Genomic DNA, 18,040 nt, shown 5'->3' on the forward strand with positions numbered 1-18,040 from the left:
CACTCCTAACCACAACCCAGCAGGGATGCTCCGATGCTAAGGAACAAGGTGCCTTAGAGTTCAGCCTCCATTTCCCTCCATCCCTGTGACGACACTGATACTGGATGAGCAAAGTCGCGGTGCCTGTCCTGCCTAATTTGGCCCCAGACTGAATGGGAAGAACACCATGCTGTGAAACTCCCTGTCTGATCCAAGCCATAGGGCAAACTGTCTGGGCCAGTTAAGCAATCAGTTAATGAAAAGAAATCAGTGGAACAATACGGCAACACACAAGCTCACTTTTTACTCATGCTATAGCAACCGATAGCTTTTTCTTTTCTTTCCTCCCTCCCTCCATCCTTTTTGATCATCTAGTACCTTGCATGGTACTAGGTGACCCATCTCAGCAAAATCCCTGGAAAACCTGTTGTGCTGCATTAAAGTCCTTCTCTTCATGAGCACTTTCACATGTTCATTCAGTCCCTACCAAAATTTCCATAGAAACGGTGATTTCAACAGCTTTCTGTTTCTAGATTCAGCCATTAGACGCTGCTCTCTTGATTTAGTACAGGCACCAGCGAGTCACAGAAGGTACCAAGTGATGCACCCTCAGATCACAGTGTTTAGTGAGCCTCTTCAGAGTAGTTACAGAGTAAAACTTCTCCTTATTCATCTTATACTGGAATCTCTTATTAATCATCAATGGTTTCACAGCAAAACATTGGTGAAGTATACATACTCTTTCTGTATATATTGCTGTCTCTGGGCTCCCTGGCTACGTTTGACAGCTGAAAAATACAGAGCTTTTACTTCATATCAATGTCAGGAGTGGGTGACATGGATATACAAGCTGTTTTTGTTCTTAAGCCTGCCTTTTATATCAACAAATATTTATACTTAAATAGTAATTAAAGGAGAAACTTGACTTCTCATTCCAATAGGAGGTCTGTAATATAAAAGAGAGAGAGATAACATCTTTCTACAGTATTTACTTTTCTGTAAAATTTACTATGCTTCTTTTGATTCTTTATGGATGCCAAAAATCTTAGGGTACTTTGCTACAATTTAAGAGGAAACTTGAAAGTGGTGTAAGTGCATATCAGCAGTATTATTTTGTGAAGTTTTTATACAGATATACAACCATAAGAGTACCCACCTCATAATCTGTGTCACTATACTCACAAGAAAACACCCTACAGAAACTCTACTTGCTTATCCACAGATAAGCCAGGAAATCAAGAGGTTAAATCACTTATGATTGCAAGCTGCAGAGGAGCTGTGGGCAGCACAGGTACCTTCAGAGATGGAATTCACAAAGTGGGCTTTCATAATGGTCTAATTCAGCTTTCTTAATAAAACAGGCCACATCACTCTGCCACACATCCTGCTTGAATTACAACTTTTTTTTTTTTCTTTTAGGAAACAATCACTGAATACTTCAGATTTGAAGGGATCTGACTCTGCCTCTGATTTCATCTAATTTCAACTCTGTTTCTGTCACTCTAGAAAGAAGGACCTTCTTAAGTGATTTCTGTATGGAGGAAATGACTATTATCAAAGCACCCTTTAACATTCTCCTTGGGAGTTAGTGGAGTCAGTTATTTTGCTGCATTCTTGAGCTAACAACGGGTCTGGAGAGCATCCCAGTCAGCTCCTAATGGTATAAAATACAGAAGCAGTACGGCATCCCAACTCCTGCTTGATACTCCTTCATTTAGCCTTCGGGGATCATGCTGTTAACCTTTTGACATAGCATCACATGTGCAGCACTTATTTGGTGGATATGCGCACTCCATCACCTTCCATATTAAGTACTCTCGCAATTTCTGTATCATTTGCAAGTATCCCTGATGACTGAATGTTTCCTTCAAAGGTACCAATAAACATTTAGTGGCATGCAGCCAAGAACTGACCTAAGAGGGACCTTGCTGAAAATGATCTCACCAACTATCTAACTATTCGTCACTTAAAATAACATTTTGAGGCACCCAAATGGGTTTTTTTAACCCATTTGCTGGCAAAGAGATTTTATCATTCTGATTTCTTGATTTAGTGTTATGTGGTCAAATCATGTGCAGTGGATGTGTCTGTGTATTGCATTAAGTGCATTAGCTTTAGTAACCACATTTCATATCTTTTTTGATGCAATTACAAGCTAATGTGGCAGAATCTATCTTCTGCCAAACCAGGTTGATTGGCATTAATTACATTGGCTGTCTTCGATTCATTCTTGAAGCAACTCCTGTATGAGTGATTCTGTTCTTCTGCCAGGGAGGGATGCTTGTCAGATTGACAGGTCTCTAATCATCCAGGTCATCCCATTTAGGGCCAGATCCAAAAGAAGACTTAGAGGAGTTTTCAGTACCTAACTCTTGAACTGCAATCTAAAAAAAACTCACTCAGCAGCTGCTTGAGGCTGAAAGCACAAATTTAACCTCAAAGTTCATAACACACTTAACAGTTTTGCTTCTCTCAGTGCCCAGACCGCCCTGGCTGCAGCAGATAGAGGCCTAATGAGGCCTCACGCTAAGACTTACATAAGCCCATGATGTAAGTCTGTGATGCACAGCCAAGTTCTTGTTTTCCACCTGAAAATGTAGCCTTACGAGATTCTAAGGATTTCTATTTTTTTTTTTAACATGATACTGTAACAACGGGGTGGTTTCACCAGAGCCACTGCATTAAAGATATTTGGAATTCACGGACATGGCGGGGATGCAGCTGAACCACACACAGGCACGGTAACAATTTTGATGCTTCCAGGATGCGCGGGGTCAGTAGGGTTGCAGACAGCGCTTGCCCAGCAAGCCCCGTGCAGCCTCCTGCTGTGCAGCAGCTCCCAGCACAGGCGCAAATATTGCTGGAGAGCAGGCAGAAACAGAGCAGCTCGCAGCTGAGGCTCCCCAGAAACCTGGCAGAAGGTGCCTGTATCACCTGTCAGGCTTGAGCCAGTGCCTTCAGATCACATCTAGCTCACTCCGGCAGGCAGAGGGACGGGGAGGAGGCTGATCTTTTATTAAACAGCCTCCTGACTCCCAGGCATTCGAAGCCACATCCTTCATCACAGAGCTGAGGCAGCAGGCACCCTTCATTCACGTTGCAGTTGTGACACCGTCCAGCAAGAAGCACGAGGTTCATTAAGGCAGAAAGAGCGAGACCATGAGAAAGGCGAGCGCTGCAGCTGACAGGCTCAATCACCCACCTGGCAAAGGGGAGGCTGCTGGTTCCAATTCTGGAGGTGCGTATGCGCTATACACCACCTGGTAATTACCAGAATGGAAAGCCAAAGCTCCCTCTCTACGGCAGTCTCCAGGGAAACTGTCTAAACCCTCCCGAGGCTGAGGAGGACACAAGCACCAAATATGCCACTCTGTGGGAAAGTGCTTTAGCCCTGGTGAGGGGCCCCCCCACCAGCTGAGGGGGTGGCAGCAGATCCCTCTCACTGCACCTGAATCCTATTTTAAGATAGATACCTAATAAACTCCATGCACTGATGAGAAAACCTCGGCCTCCAAATCTGGAGCTGGGTTTCCAGGGCCGTGCACCTCAAAGTCAGCTGCTGGCAGATCCCAACTCATGTAACTGTTTTCCACGATTTTTAAAAGTAATACATAAATACTGGCACAACACTAGCATTTATTCAGTCCCCCGGAGTGGCCCTAATGCTGCAGAAGTTATTGGCAAACCAACATAAATGGTTTGGAGAGGCCCTTGTCCAGCTAAGCTGCACAGCAGAGAGAACGGTTAAAGCACGAGCTCGCTCAGAGCGCAGGGCACAGGGCAGGGCTGCTGCTGACACGACAGGGAGCTCTGAGGATGATCTGTTGGCTGCTTTTTGTTCCCCCTTGTGAGACCACGCAGCTCTCTCAGCTGCACAAGAATTGTATTTTCCAGCCACACCTCTGGCCCTAGGAGAGCTATTGCTGGGGCTCTGTCCTTCTTTTTAAACAGTCCAAGCACACATTATCTGAATTTCTTTAGAAGGAGGGGCTGCTAAAAGGGTGGGTCGCAAAGCTGTACACAAAGGGAATGACCATGGTGTGCAGGAAAGTAAAATGCATCTGCATGGATGCAACAACACCTAAAATAACACAACAACAATAATTCTGTGTTTCTGGCTGGAAAAAACAAAAACAAAGATTAAAAAAGACTTCATTTCTATCTCTATATTTAAAACAAAGCAGTTATTTTTTGTGGTCTTGCTTCAGAGACTTAGCATTACTGTGTCAGGAACTAAGCCAGGATATAAGTAACTTTCCACAACAGTGGAACTGATTTTCTAAAATGCTCACCAGTTTTCATTGAGTTTACATCATGATTCTGAAGCATTTTTAAATGCGTTGATTGACTCCCTTTGTAAGTTCAACAGCAAAATCAATGGGATCACAAGCAGCGTAAAAATAGCTGTTTCGTTGGGTTTGAGCAACACAAAATAGTCCCCAGAAGACTCTAAATAATTGCAAGAGCATTTATTAGCCCTGAGAGAAAAAACAAAAACAACAACAACAACAACAACCAAAAAAAAACCACACCAGTTAAATGTAAGAGCAACGTGACTGGACTTTGCCTGCCAGTGGTTCGAATGCTGACAAACTTAATTGCCTGAGCCAGAGATTTAAACCTACATAAAATAGCTACCTTAAACTTAAAAACCTATGCAGAGACCTAAAGAGCTACCTCTTTTGGTGCTAAACAGACTTAGTTAGCCAGTCAAAAGATTTACCCAAAAAAAAAAAAAAAAAAGGACCAGGTGAAGAAGAAGAGTTTTGCTGTGATTTGGAAATGTAAGAGAGCCTTTACCACTGATAATCATCTGCCCATCTACAATTCCAATAAACTCAAGAGGACTTTGGGAAAGGCTACAGCTTCCATTTTATTGAGCTGCTCTGAGTAACTTTGCTGGAATTGGGAGCGGGAAGCCGTGCGTGAGCTCTTGTTCTGTTGCACCACACAGGCTCTGCAGGAACTGCAACCTCATATCCAAGATGATCTCCAAAAGCCAAGGGGAACAGTGAGGAATGTGGGATACGTCACATGTCTAAGGCAAGTGAAACCTGGCCAGAATTTAGTCACTTCGCCTCTGTCACTTCAGTAACCTTGGCTCAGGTCACATATAGTGTCATCTATTGCAGACAACCAGATTATGCAATCCCTCCTGTGAAATGATTTGTTTTTAAAGCAAGTCGTGTTGATTTCCTTTTTTATCGTGACCAGCAAAGAACACTTGACTTTTCAGAGGTATCAGTAGAGAACTTAAGGGGTGAAAAAACTCCTGCTGCCCATCAAAATGATGCAAATGAGATTATTTGCAGTCTTTATTTTAACTGTGGCTTGGTATAAAAGCTTTTGGCGAAGAGAGTGTCAGTTGTGTTGATGAGGTAGCAGAAAGTAGAAAACCCAGTCTGGACAGCACTTTCAATTTTATAAAACAGGAACTCCCAAATCATTTTTAATAAGTGAGTTCACCTTTCCATCCGTATGTGTGCTATTTCACCTTCCCCGCTCTTCTCAACACATCTCAAAACCAAATCCAGCCTCTTATTTGAAGCCTGTCTTCACCTCTCCCACAGCATACCACTCCCTTCTGTATCTCTTAGGCCCTTCTACCTTTATCTGTCATTGCATCACCCTGTATTTTCATCTAAAACCTCAGCTCCTGGGGCCTCCTTGAGCATGGCTAAATGCGTCAGACGAAGCCTATCACCATGATCTTGTTGCGCCACAAAGACCCGCTCTGAGTGAGCTCAGATCCTATGGGAAATTACATCACGAGTTCTTGATCTCTCCAGAAACAGAATTATCTCTGGTAAGCAATGATGGGTGATACTACATCTTGCTTAAAGGCAACAGCTACTGCTCCCCAGTTGCTTAGGGGTTCATGCTGGTGCAACAGGAGCAACAGGTTACACCAAGCTCTCTCAGACATTCAAAACATACGCTCCCTACAGGTGGCAATACACTGATTTTTCAAAATAAAAGAGTCACGCTCCTGTATATCCTCCCACTGTGAGTAGTGATTATAAACAAAATTGGGTGAATGCCTTACAGAGAGCTGCTACATTATGGTTTTTTTGCATGTTCATAGGTTCATAGATCTGAACAGGAAAGGCTGAGAAGGAACCATCTGGAAGCTTGGACGTGCAGCCCATTTCCAAAGGCAGTTGCTGGGCCTCTGGGGCAGGCTGGGGAGCACAGGGGGCCGGCAGTGAGTCCCACCAATTCAGGCCCACAGCACCTGCAAGTTCAATGACTAATTTTATGTACCCTTCCTGGCTCTGTGGCATCCCCCGCTACAGCGATAAGCACCTCTCTCTCCAATTGCCCCTTGCCTGCAATGTCAAGAAGAGCCCACGGCTTTATAGGGGGCCCACGTCCAGCCGAGGACCTCACATTAAGAGCACAGACATGTATTTATAATGTATTTCCGTCTTCACAGATGGCTGGAGACCTATTGAACCTGATGTTTGCCAGGGGCGCGCGCTACCGCGCAGTAGCCTGGATCCTGAACTGCACAGCACTTTGTGAGGTGCGAGCCCAGCCAGGCACTGGGGACAGTGCCCCTGGCGATGAACCGGAGGCGCAAGGGAAAGACGCCTGCACCACCGTCCCGCTCTTCCCACAAAACACCTTCACAGTTAGCTAAGAGCGCAAGCGGGTCCCGCCTGGCGCTCGCACGGCCCCTTTCACCCCCCTGCCCGCCCCGCGGCGCGCCGCGACATGGCGGCGCGCCCGCCCCCAAGGGGCACTACAAGACCCAGCGTGCCCCGCGCGGGCCGGCCGCCGCCACTAGCACCGCCCGGGCGAGGCGCCGCACGGCGCACGCGCAGCTGCGGGGGCGCGAGGCGTGAGGCGAGGCGCGAAGCGCGGCGGCTGGGGCAGCGGCTGGGGCGGCGAGGGCGGCCATGGCGCCGGGCGGGCGCAGCGCCTATTACTTCTTCGTGCGCGAGCGGCTGCCCGAGCTGCAGCGACGGGGGCTGCCGTTGACACGCGTGGCGGACGCCATCCCCTACTGCTCGGAGGAGTGGGCGGTGAGGCACCCGCGCGAGCCCCGGGCGGCGGGGGCCACGTGGCGGGGCGCGGGTCAAAATGGTTCCTCGTGGAGAGGGGCTCCCGCCGCTGCCTGCCGCGGTGAGCGGCGGTGCGGCTGCTTGCCAGCCCCTTGGGGGCAGAGCTTGGAGCTTTGTCGGAGCGAGAGCTACCAAAAATGTGCAAGGTTACGTGTCAGGCGGCGCCAAGCGGCGCTTCTTGGCCAGCGGTGGTAGCTTCTGGTGAACGTGTGCGGTTAATTTCTTGTAATTCCGCAAATCAACATATTCTACACATTTGCCACACGTGCTAGGGGGAAATAATGAAAACTTAAACTAATGATTCGCTTTTCTTCAAGTTGCTGGCAGATGAAGAAAAGATGAAATATGCAGAGATGGCTCGTAAGTGGAAGGAAAATAAATCTCCTCAGAAGTCAATGAGAGAGGTAAATGCTCGGAAAGAAACAGACTTCAGAGTATCTAAGGAAGGAAGGAAACAAGTGTTGTTTGAATTTGCTCAGAAATTGGGCTAAAGAGGAGCGCCCTCGCTAGTGATTTTTTTTTTTTTTTTTAAAGCTGTGAGTAGTTCAGGTGTGCTGTCCTCACTTAAATTTATTTGTTGAACCAGTGTAGACCCATTAAGCCTTTTCAAGCAGTGTAAACTTCCAGGTTTTATTTTATTTTATTTTATTTCAGCCAAACTTACATTGAGAAGTATTTCTTTATGTGCTCTGTTACATTTTTGCCTTTTTATTTTTTTTCCCTGGCAGATCTTGTTTGCTACAGCCTTTGAGATAAAGCTGCCCTCTAATACCAAAATGTTAAACTGTTGTTTTGGTATTGAACTCTGAAAATTATGACTGCTCCTTTATCTCTCTGTGTAGATACTGAAGTTAAACAGAAAATTGTTCCAGTGTGATTGAAGCTGAGAATATTCCATACCATTTTAAATCAGCGCACCTTATTCTCTTGCACTGTATATTATCAAGAAAAACTTATTTCTTTCACTTTCGGCAGCTTAGTTTTAAAGGGGCTCATTTTTTAAATGTACATACATTATTAAAATATGCAATGTATGTACAGTATTAAAAATGTTTTTTAAAAAAACACTTTTAATACGGTAAATTGATGAGACTTCTGGTCACAGTTTCATATTACTTTTGCTTTGTGAATGACCTCAGCTGCAGTTGTTCTTTTCTGATTTCCTGAAACCACACCTTGTAAGCAGCCAATTTGGGATTCTTGAATGGACATATCCTGTAATAGGTCACTGAAATGTTGTGACCTACAAATATGTGAATATACACTCTGCTGTTATTTTTAGGCTGATATGATTGTGGAGAGAATAATAGTGTTATGGCAGAGGATGACATCTCTTAACACAGAAAAAAAGAAGCTATATTAAAGTAAATGTTGCTGAGGTCAGAAATAATGTTAAACAGATCCTTTCCATTATTTGCTGTTATGAAAAATGTTTTTTTCCCCTCTACCAGCACTGCCCTGAAGTGTAGTTTGCTTTGGGATTTGAATTATGTAAAGTGTCAGAAAGCTTATTTTATTATGGTCTTGGTTGTCAGTGTAAAAATCTGTGTGTCAAAACAGGTGCCCGATTCAGTAAATGAACAATACTGCACTTTTTTTTTTTTAATCTGTATTTTTGGATTCTAACTTCCAAATAGTTGGTGAGGATATGTTTTAGGACAGTAAAGGACTTAATTGACACTAGCAAAAATAGTAGAAAGATTCCAGTGTGGAGTAATTAGTTAATCTGTATTAGGTAGTTTGGTCCATCTCAATTAGTAGGGAGCTGTTAGGGCAATATTGCCTCATCTGGGAGAGGCCTGTGAAAGGCTCCAGGAGGAGCTCTTGTATCATCGTTACACTATTTAGCAAGCGATATGTAATATATGAACATTACATGTCACTAGTATGCAGCTACTTGAGAAGACAACTAAATACTACATGGACACTTCTGTATTTCCTTCCTCTAGAGGTGGTATTTTAGAAAGTCGTATTGAGGAAGAGAAATAATTGCTTTTCCAAACTAAAAAACATATTTTTCGTCATCTGTTACTGAGATTGGGGAGTGTATAAGATAATGTATGATTTCAATTCGTTAATCATGCCCTGTACATGGACCAACACAGTTATTTTTGTAGTGAAAGGTCTTCGTCGTCTTTTGCAGATGGAGCTTACTTGCATGGGCTTAATTCCCCGTTTTACAGTAAATAATTAAAAGTAACTGTGATCAGACCTCTTCTAGCCAAGGAGGTCATCCACAGTTAGCACATCTAGGATGCTATTGATCATACAGGCCTTGCATGGTTGAATTCTGCAGGCCTTCAAGGTTTCTAGGTGAATGGCCCAAGTCGTCCTATCCTCTTCAAAGCTTATTGTTCGCACGTAGGTTTACAGTGTTTTGCTTAATGGGCATAGGAGCCCCTTCAACTTGCTTTGCACCAGAGCCACCTGATGTCCATCTTGAATCTCTATCAACTTTCATTAATGCCATTCCTGGTCAAAGACAAATAATTCATAGCATAATTCATATGCCAGTTTTGTTGAATCAAACAAAATCCCATTTGTGTGTGTGTATATACATAAATATATATATAAATATATTTATATATATTTTTATATATATACACACACACATATATATATGTTTACACTTCAGAAATTTAGCTGTTTTTCTTCCCAACTGTACTGATACTGACCTAGATACTAAGAAGTCTCATTTCTTTTTATTAGAAGAGGAAACTTACCTTTCCAATCTGCACATACGTAGGCATTTGTTCATAAACTTGTAATGAATAAAGCTATAACTAGTAATAGAGGTCATATAATTTATCTTAAAGCCTTCTTTAAGATGGGCCTGACTGGGGCTTAGTAGACTGTTTTGATTTTTAACTTTTTCATCTTTTCCAGGTGCCTAATCTAACTCAGCCAGTTCCTGCCGGTTTGACCACAACGACCCCCAGAAGTACTTCTCTTCCAGATGCCTCTGCTCTATGTTGGAAAAATGACCAGGGTACAGTAACCTTAAAGCATTTATTCTGATAGATACAATCTTGTCTTTTATAGGTAGCCTCAATGGTATCTGTACCAAGATGGTGGTTCTACTCTTCAGTGGTTTACAAGGCGTGATCCAAGTTCTGGGTAAAAGAATGCTTGTAGCAAATTTAAAGAATGAGGAGTTGTTAGATGTCAAGCCTCACCCTTGAGAAGTGTAGCTGTTAGACAAAACAATGATGTGGCTGCTTTGGAGAATGAGAGAGGGGTATTTGTTTGGTCAGTGCTTTTGTAATGTACTGCCTAGCTTGCTTATTCAAAGGGCTCCTGAAAACTAATCCTTTCCTATCTCTTCACTGCTTTCAAATGGATGTTTAGACTAGAATGGAGTAATAAACACATCTGTAATTGTTTCTCCAATGAATGTTATTTTATTCTGAGAAGTGAAAACTTTTCAGCACTGAAAGTGTTGGAGTAGTGCTTACAAGCTAAGTCATAGCAGCCTGTTAATGCAGAGCCCAGATATAGTTTGTATTTGGTTAAGTCTGAGTGAGAGGGCTAATGCTTAGGTGGAGCTGAGGTAGGTTTTGTGATGTTGCTCATTTGTATTTCTCAGCAAAGTTCCTATAGGGTTCCCCATGACTTTATCTGTTTTTCGTAAGTATTTAGAGCTTGTGTAGGAAGAATTTCTCTGCTATGGCCTTGAAACCTGTAGAGTTTTCAAGATTTGTATAAGAGCACCAGAATTCAAACTAGGGACGACAGGTAGGGAATGACATAGTCTGGTCTTTGGCATCATTTCTGTGTAGAAATAGATACGCATCTCTGCATCTGCAGTAGGTCCAAGATTTTTCTGATGAGGGGCAGAATTTAAGGGATTAAATAATTTAAACTTCAGTGAGATAATTATGTTATACTTGTGAATAGAAGCATTAGATGTGTTTGAGAGTCAATGTTTTTCAGTATTTCAGTAGCTTAAAATTTATATAAATGTAAAAGTTCTCTTAATGCCTTTGGGTTGCCTTGGGTGTTCCCGCCTTCCTTTTCAGAAGCTCATTTAGCAGAGGTGAAGTGATCCCTTAAAGTACTAGATGACTTCTCATCTCTTCTTACAGCATAAGATTACCAGCTCATTTTATTTCTGTAAGTTATTGAATTGAGCTTGTGAGGCTGCTTTGCAGTTACTGATGTCTTTTCTAGCTTTATTTTCCCAACAGGCAGAGAATACTATTCTAAAAAAGAACAGTAGCTCTTGATGACTTACAGGCCTCTTGTGTGATGTGTGTTTACCTGTTTGTTGGTTTCTTTCGTATCTGCACACGATGCCATCTGGACTTAGCTAAGTGGAAGGAAGCTTGGCATTGGGATCTCCTGTGTGGCTGACCCTTGCACAAGTTTTGGCTGCTCACATGCCTCCCTCCATCTGTGCAGTTGCTCATTGCTCTCCTCTACTAACTTACATGGTTGAGCACACTGAAGCTATTGCTGGGTGAAATGAAGCAGGGTGCCTGACTGTAACCTCTAGCAGCTCTTCTGAACAAAACAAACCTTCTTCTTTCAGCTGTGGTTGCAAGCACCATCTACTTCCTGAACATTTACAGCCATGGCGAGCTGCAGGCTCACTGCGAGCAGCGCTTTCTCCCATGCGAGATTGGCTGTGTCAAGTACTCCCTAAAGGAAGGCATCATGGATGATTTCCATCGCTTCATAGATCCTGGTGAGCTCCAAGAAAGGGAAGAAAAGAAATAATTCAACTTGCTCTGGGGTGAGAGGGAGGCTTTCTAGTATCACTTACTGCTGCCCAGTTCAGACTTCTGGTAGTAAAATAATTTTGTTACTATGCCATAAGTGGTTTGGCTTCTCCTTAAAACATCTCAGTAATGCTTTTTTCTCTTAGTTTTTGAGGAAATGGGCTGAAGTATCAGAACTGTGTGAAAACTTTGAAGAGGGTAGAATAAACCTGGAAAGGACTGTGGCAGCAGTATCAAACACAAACATCTAACATTCATACAAAAATTATACAGGATGCTTTGTTTTTGCAAATCCATATATAACTGAAAATAACTTTTTTGAAGAGTTGTGGCACTTGAGCAAGGCCATAAGTGTAGATACATCTGCTGCTTTCAGCACATTAGACAATAGTGTGCAATATACAGTGTTAAGAATCAACCATTACATATTGTGAGGTTTTACTTATTTTCCCTTGCTCTTCTGCAGAAGTTCCGCCACGTGGTTTTCGGTACCACTGCCAGATTGCAAGTGAGTATCAAGGGGGGAAAAAGAACAGAATGTAAGGGGGGTAAGATTTCTTGGACTGAGCTTTACTCATCTGTATACAAATGTTTTGCAAGTATGTATAGTTTCTCCTCTGGAAACTTCACCTCAAGTTTTGAAGACAAAGCAGTGACAGAGCAACTTGCCAGAGTTGCTTTGAATATTTCCTAAACCTATAAATGTCAGAGGGCTTCACCCAGATTTTTTTTTTGTAAATGACAGAGTTGTTTGTACTCTGCCTTCCTGTTTTAATTTGTAGGTAACTGCAGCATTTTCTTTTTGGATAAGACAAAAATCTTGACTTCAGATGCTTTCAAGCCTAGCTGAACGGAGTGCCTTTTTATTGATGACCAGTCCGTGTGTTTGTGTATTTATAGAGAGAGTACAAAGGTTCTAAAACATAATAGAATAACTGAATAGAATAACTCAAAGACACTAGTTTGTATTTGAAAGTTTGAATCTTGTGCAGCTTTACAGATGACAACAAAGTCGAAGTATTTATATTGCTATTGTGTCTGACTTGGCGTGCCTTTTTCCCATTGTGACTCTTACATGGCATTTATAGATACCAGTTCATTTCTATTAGTAGACTTCCTGCCCTTCTGTTCAGAAGGACTGTACAGAAAGCCCACACTTTCTTCTGTCTCATGTTTTGAGAGTGTCCCTTTAAGAGGAGGCTATGCACGTGTTCAGCCTAGACCCACTAGTGTTTGCTGGTGGAAGCAAGACTCTCATAGCTTAGTCACAAATATTGCCCATAGAGAACAAGAGGGAGACTTCTGTGTGTGTATGTGAATAAGAGAAGATATAATGGAAATGGAATTGTATCTTTTAAGGAAACGGGACTGTTTGTAACTTTTTCTCCCTCTTCTTCCATTAGGTGACAACACTCATAAGATTCCTATATCTGGGTTTGAGCTGTCACGTGCTTGCTACCCAGTTGTCTTACGTGAACTTCTTGCCTTTGTCCAGTCAGATGGAGGTGCTTGGCCGCGTTTCTACTGCAGGGTATGATCAAGGTCAAAGTAAGGAGACTGCTGTAAAGCCTTTTGTTTAAATGAGTGGAAAATAAACATCCTTTTCCAAATTTTCTTTTTTCATAGTTTCAATGCAGAAAGGGAGGAAGGGCCCTATCAGAGTGTATATAAACTTCTTGAAAGTAACTGAAACTTTCTTTTTCTTTAGTGTGATGACAGATACCGAATCAACTGGTGCTTCAGACGAATGGCTAGCATGTCAGGTGATAAATTCATCATTTTTTTTGCATTTCTTTTCCCAAGAAAGAAGTGTTGTGAATTTTGGATAGCTATATGTGTCAGAAAGATTTAGAGGGTTTTGTGATTTTAAAGATTTGTGCAAGCTTCATAAAAGCTGGCAGTGGTGGCTTGAACTGTTTTGTGTGGCTCTCTCTTCCCTTTACCTTTCCTCTTCCTCCAGTAAAAGAATAAATAAATTGGTGACAATACTACTACAGAGCTGAATGTTCAGTAAGCTAATCAGGTAGTGAGTGCATTTACATCTATAGTTTAAGTAGCACACACTGTTTTTTGTTCAGCCAGTTAAAGCAGCATTGGAGGCAGTGAGATTACTGTGAAGTTATGGTAACATAGGGGAAAACTAAAGGCTTCTGATGCAAAATTTGATGCAAGATTTGATGCAAAATTACTGTGGTGGAGAGAATTATGAAGCAATCTCCTAGGAAGACAAGTGTTATGTAGTATTACTGATAGAACAAGGTTTACTGAGGTTTACAAGAGCTTTGAGGCTCCAGTAAGAGGCTGAGCAGTGACTCTACAGTGGCTGAGAAGGAGACATTCTGTTCAGGTGACATTTAGTTCTTCTCCTGACCTTGACTTCCTCCAAAATGTAGGCTTTGAAAGCCATCTGGAGCTTCTTAATGTGGAAGACCTGATAGTGGAACTGTACTGGAAGAAATATCAAAAGGAGCCATCCAAGACTTGGGTGTGTAAAGAACTAGATGTCTTCCTGTGGGATTACTCCAGTAATACCAGGTACATTGGGGTTTTTTTTTTGGTAAAAATGAGCATTAGCCTGGCATCTCTTGGTGTACTACATCAATACAGCTTGTTCCCTGGTAGACAGCTTTCATCAGCAAACCTTCTAAACAGAAATACTTCCTATCAACATGAGAACTGGCAATGCAAAGCACTGTCTTTATCAAAAAGGAATATGAAGATAGATGGCTTTTAATGCTGAGTCTGGAGCCTAATTTAAAGGAGGGGAAGGGGAAAAAAGAATAAAGTACAGGATGGTATTTGACTGGAAAAAATAGAAGGAGATTCAGACTAGAGGGAGACCTTAGCAAGAATGGGAAAATGTGTGTTTAAAAAATTTGCAGAGGAGAATGGCAATGCTTATGGTAAGTAGAGCTACTTAACAAGTTTAAGTCTCACACTAACAATGTAAGCTCCTTTCTCACATAAGATTCTCTTCCCTTTTTGGCCACTGCAGCGTTGTGTTTCTTAGGCAGAGCTCTTATCTCTTCCTGAGTCACCTAGATCCGAGTTATTTGAACACCAGTGAATCTGTGAAATTTTAAAGACATATTACGTGGTCACTGAGCCATGATACCTTTAATGCTTGCTCCTATTTGTTTTTGCTAGTTCAGCTATTCTTGCTGTTTAAAGATGTAGGTGCTTCTGTGATAAACCTGAACTTAATTCCATGTAGGTGCAAGTGGCATGAAGAGAATGATATACTTTTCTGTGCTCTGGCGTCCTGTAAGAAAATTGCGTGAGTATTGCAAGTGAGCTCTCACTGGTACCATGACTTCTTTGCTTTATTTATTTTTTCATTTTTGACTGTGTCTTTGACTTAATTGAGTCATGTAGTTCTGCATCCTGAGTTTTATTTATTCCTTCTACCTCCAGGACTTCATTCGGTTTGTAGCTTTGTAATTTTTGTTTAGCTTAACAGCATGCTGTAAGCAGCAGCAACTAATGTAACGTCGTAATGGTAGTAATGTCCATCTTGGTTTGTAGTCATCCTTTCACAAATTTCACTTGAACCTGGAATGTTGAGGAAAAAAAAATGCTCTTTATGGAAGAATTTCACTGTTTCCTTCAGCAGCTTAGCACACGTGTATGTGGTGGCAAAATCTGTGTATATTCTAACCCATCTTTATTTTGGAAACTTTTATACAGTTTCACATACAGTGTAGATGCATATACTTTTTGTAACCTTTTGGATGGGAGAGAGGGAGGGGAAAATAGTAGTCTTCAGATGGGGAAATGCTATTTAAGATTTGACTCAATTATAATAACACTACTTGAGAGAAATAATAATGAGCACTACTTGAGAGAAATAATAATGAGCAATCTTTCATTCAAAAAGTTCTGCTATACCTTGCTGTTGCTTTCCACACATTTAACTGGTTGCATTTCATAGTTTGGGGAAGCAATGAGCGGATTGCTGCTTTTAGAAGTATGCTGTGAAACTGTCTAGTTGTTAGGATAATGTCCTTCTGCCCTGTCTGCTCCAAGCATTTCAGTCTGCAATTCGTTGTTGTTGTCTGTTGAAGAGCTATCTGCCTCTGTAGATGGTCCATAAAGTATAGTCCTCTTAATAAAACATTTTTCTTGCCTTTTTTCCTTCCTACCCTACTTTGAAGATATTGCATCAGTAAATCTTTGGCTAGTGTGTACGGAGTTTCACTGACAGCAGCTCACCTACCTCTCGAAGACTATGTTTCCCATGACAGCACAAATGCCAAGATAGTAGTGCTGGATGCTGGACGTTTCCAGGTCAGATTCTTTGAAACAGTATACTGGTATTTCTAGCTAACCTAAGCATTTCAAAACAGCTTTTTTTTTTTTTTTTTTAATTTGCAAATTTCAAGTTAGCCATTTTCTCTTTGGATGTTTATTTTCTGAGGTGTGCTAGGTAGATTGGTTATTTTACGCTTGCTTCAGGTCTTGATTCCAGGCTCTTCTGTAACTGTAGAGTCTTGCCTTAGTACTGTCTTTAAAATAAGCAGCGAGGACTAGTTCATATCTAATGCCTTTACAAGAAGTCGGTCAACATTAAATGTGGTTATCTTTGAGTGCAACTCATAGTTATCTTGAGTAGTCTGCTTTGGAAGACCCATCTGTTATTTTTGGTGTTTATTGTTTCGTACAGAAGACGAAGGGTAGGAGCTCTGGACATGACAGCCGCTTCATTTCTCCAAGTCAGGATCAAGGATTCATCCCTTCCGCTTGTGAGTCTGAGACTTTAACATTTAAGAAGGGAAAGAGGATATTTAAACTTTATCCAGTTATTGTATTGATACTTGATATTGATTGTATTGAGATGAAAAGTTTGCTGGATGAATAACTAGAAAAATTCAGAGTTTGCCACTTATTTCCTGCATGAAAATACATGTCACCTGAAACTGTTGCAACTATAAGTCGTGGCATTTTAAATTAATTTGATGTTTATGGAGGTCAAAATTCCTGCCTCTGCTCCATAACTCTAGTATTAGACCTATTGAACAGATTGAGCCTCAAAGCATATGGAAGAGGATTCTATTAATTTATATAGGCTTTAAAGGCTGATTTGATTGCAAAAGGTGTTTAATTTAATAGGTGGTTCTTCCTGTGGTGTGAAGACTTCCCCTTATGGAACAAGTACCACTCGAGGAAGAGGAATTACTCGATTGCTGAAAAGTACATCTCATCTAACCAACTCTTTCGGTAATTGAAGGTCCGCTTTCAATCCAGGAGAGCTGTATGTTCTGTTTTTCCTTCTCTTCAGGATAACCAGTAGTTTCTCCAGATTGTGTTTTTTTTTCATCTTATATGCAACCCTTAACAGTTCAAACCTTTGTTAGAATGATAAAATTATTAATTGGATTTAAATAGGATAAAAATCTTGGTTTCTGCTTACAAGAAGACTTATTCTGAAGGGACCTGACAATTGCGTCCTCTCTCTAAAAAGTAAATACTGTGTTAGTTCACTTTCCTCCTGTGCGGAGCGGAAATGTAAAATCAGATTGTACTAGTGAATTAGAAGAATTGTTTGAAGACACATGAACCACGAAAGAGGTTTATTTCATCTTTAATAATCTTCATTCCATCTTCTGTATTTGGAAGGTAGAATTTCAGTACAAAAGTCCCTCCCTCAAAAATGAATGGGAAGGGGCAGTGGAACTTTAAAAGGCTATGTTAGGAGGATTATAAATCTAGTAGTCTCATAGAATTGCTGATAATATCTTTTCTGCTCATTAAGAACTTGTGTACTCGTTCAAAGCAGAAAAAAGCAGACATAAATAAGATGTCTTGGGAAAATGTGATGGTGGTTTTATCCATCTGTTAATGTTCTTTTGGAGACTATATATCAGGAACAAGCACAGCATGGCTATTTTTTTTCTTTGCATCATTTCTGCAGTTAAATTATGTATATATTAGTATAAAATTAAACTCTTGAGAATCTGATTTTCTTGTTTGTTTGCTTATTTGGTTATCAATCAAATAGAAATAGTAGTCTTCAGGCATGATTTCCACAAGTTTATTAGCATTGAGGTAGATACTAGTTATAATTATTTGTGGGAACATAGAAACTAGGAGACTGTCCGACATATTACTGGAAAGTTAGGTTTTTCATCTTATGGAGATACAAATTCTGGACTGGCTTTCCAGAAAGTTTTCTCCTCATTTTTTTGAGCTGTTTCCTATGTTTTATTCCAGCTGAAGTCCAGTTGTGAGATACTATTTCCAAACTAACTGTGAGGTGAAATTGATTTTCTTTCT

The 18,040-nt window shown here is 41.3% G+C and overlaps 1 protein-coding gene across 1 annotated transcript; it reads left to right on the top strand.

Annotated features, from left to right (window-relative positions):
• Positions 1–6,880: 6,880 nt before the first annotated feature.
• Positions 6,881–17,054, top strand: MAEL (maelstrom spermatogenic transposon silencer). The gene is made up of 12 exons (XM_088532855.1): positions 6,881–7,007; positions 7,364–7,450; positions 9,933–10,035; positions 11,578–11,733; positions 12,234–12,275; positions 13,171–13,298; positions 13,476–13,530; positions 14,161–14,302; positions 14,982–15,044; positions 15,922–16,054; positions 16,431–16,509; positions 16,877–17,054. The coding sequence occupies exons 1-12, from the start codon at positions 6,882–6,884 to the stop codon at positions 16,990–16,992; spliced, it is 1,230 nt and encodes a 409-aa protein (XP_088388981.1). The 5' UTR covers position 6,881; the 3' UTR covers positions 16,993–17,054.
• The last annotated feature ends 986 nt before the right edge of the window (positions 17,055–18,040 follow it).

Source organism: Tinamus guttatus, unplaced genomic scaffold, assembly GCF_059628265.1.
Source record: "Tinamus guttatus ecotype Peru unplaced genomic scaffold, ASM5962826v1 Tinamus_guttatus_pri_ptg000035l, whole genome shotgun sequence".
Taxonomy (NCBI): Eukaryota; Metazoa; Chordata; class Aves; order Tinamiformes; family Tinamidae; genus Tinamus; species Tinamus guttatus.

What these genes read in the sequence shown, in the direction of transcription:
- MAEL (XM_088532855.1), top strand. Translation starts at nt 6,882, where the DNA reads ATGGCGCCGGGCGGGCGCAGCGCCTATTACTTCTTCGTGCGCGAGCGG. An exon ending in GTACCACTGCCAGATTGCAA is followed by an intron (nt 12,276 to 13,170) that starts GTGAGTATCAAG and finishes TTCTTCCATTAG; the next exon opens with GTGACAACACTCATAAGATT. An exon ending in GATTACTCCAGTAATACCAG is followed by an intron (nt 14,303 to 14,981) that starts GTACATTGGGGT and finishes AATTCCATGTAG; the next exon opens with GTGCAAGTGGCATGAAGAGA.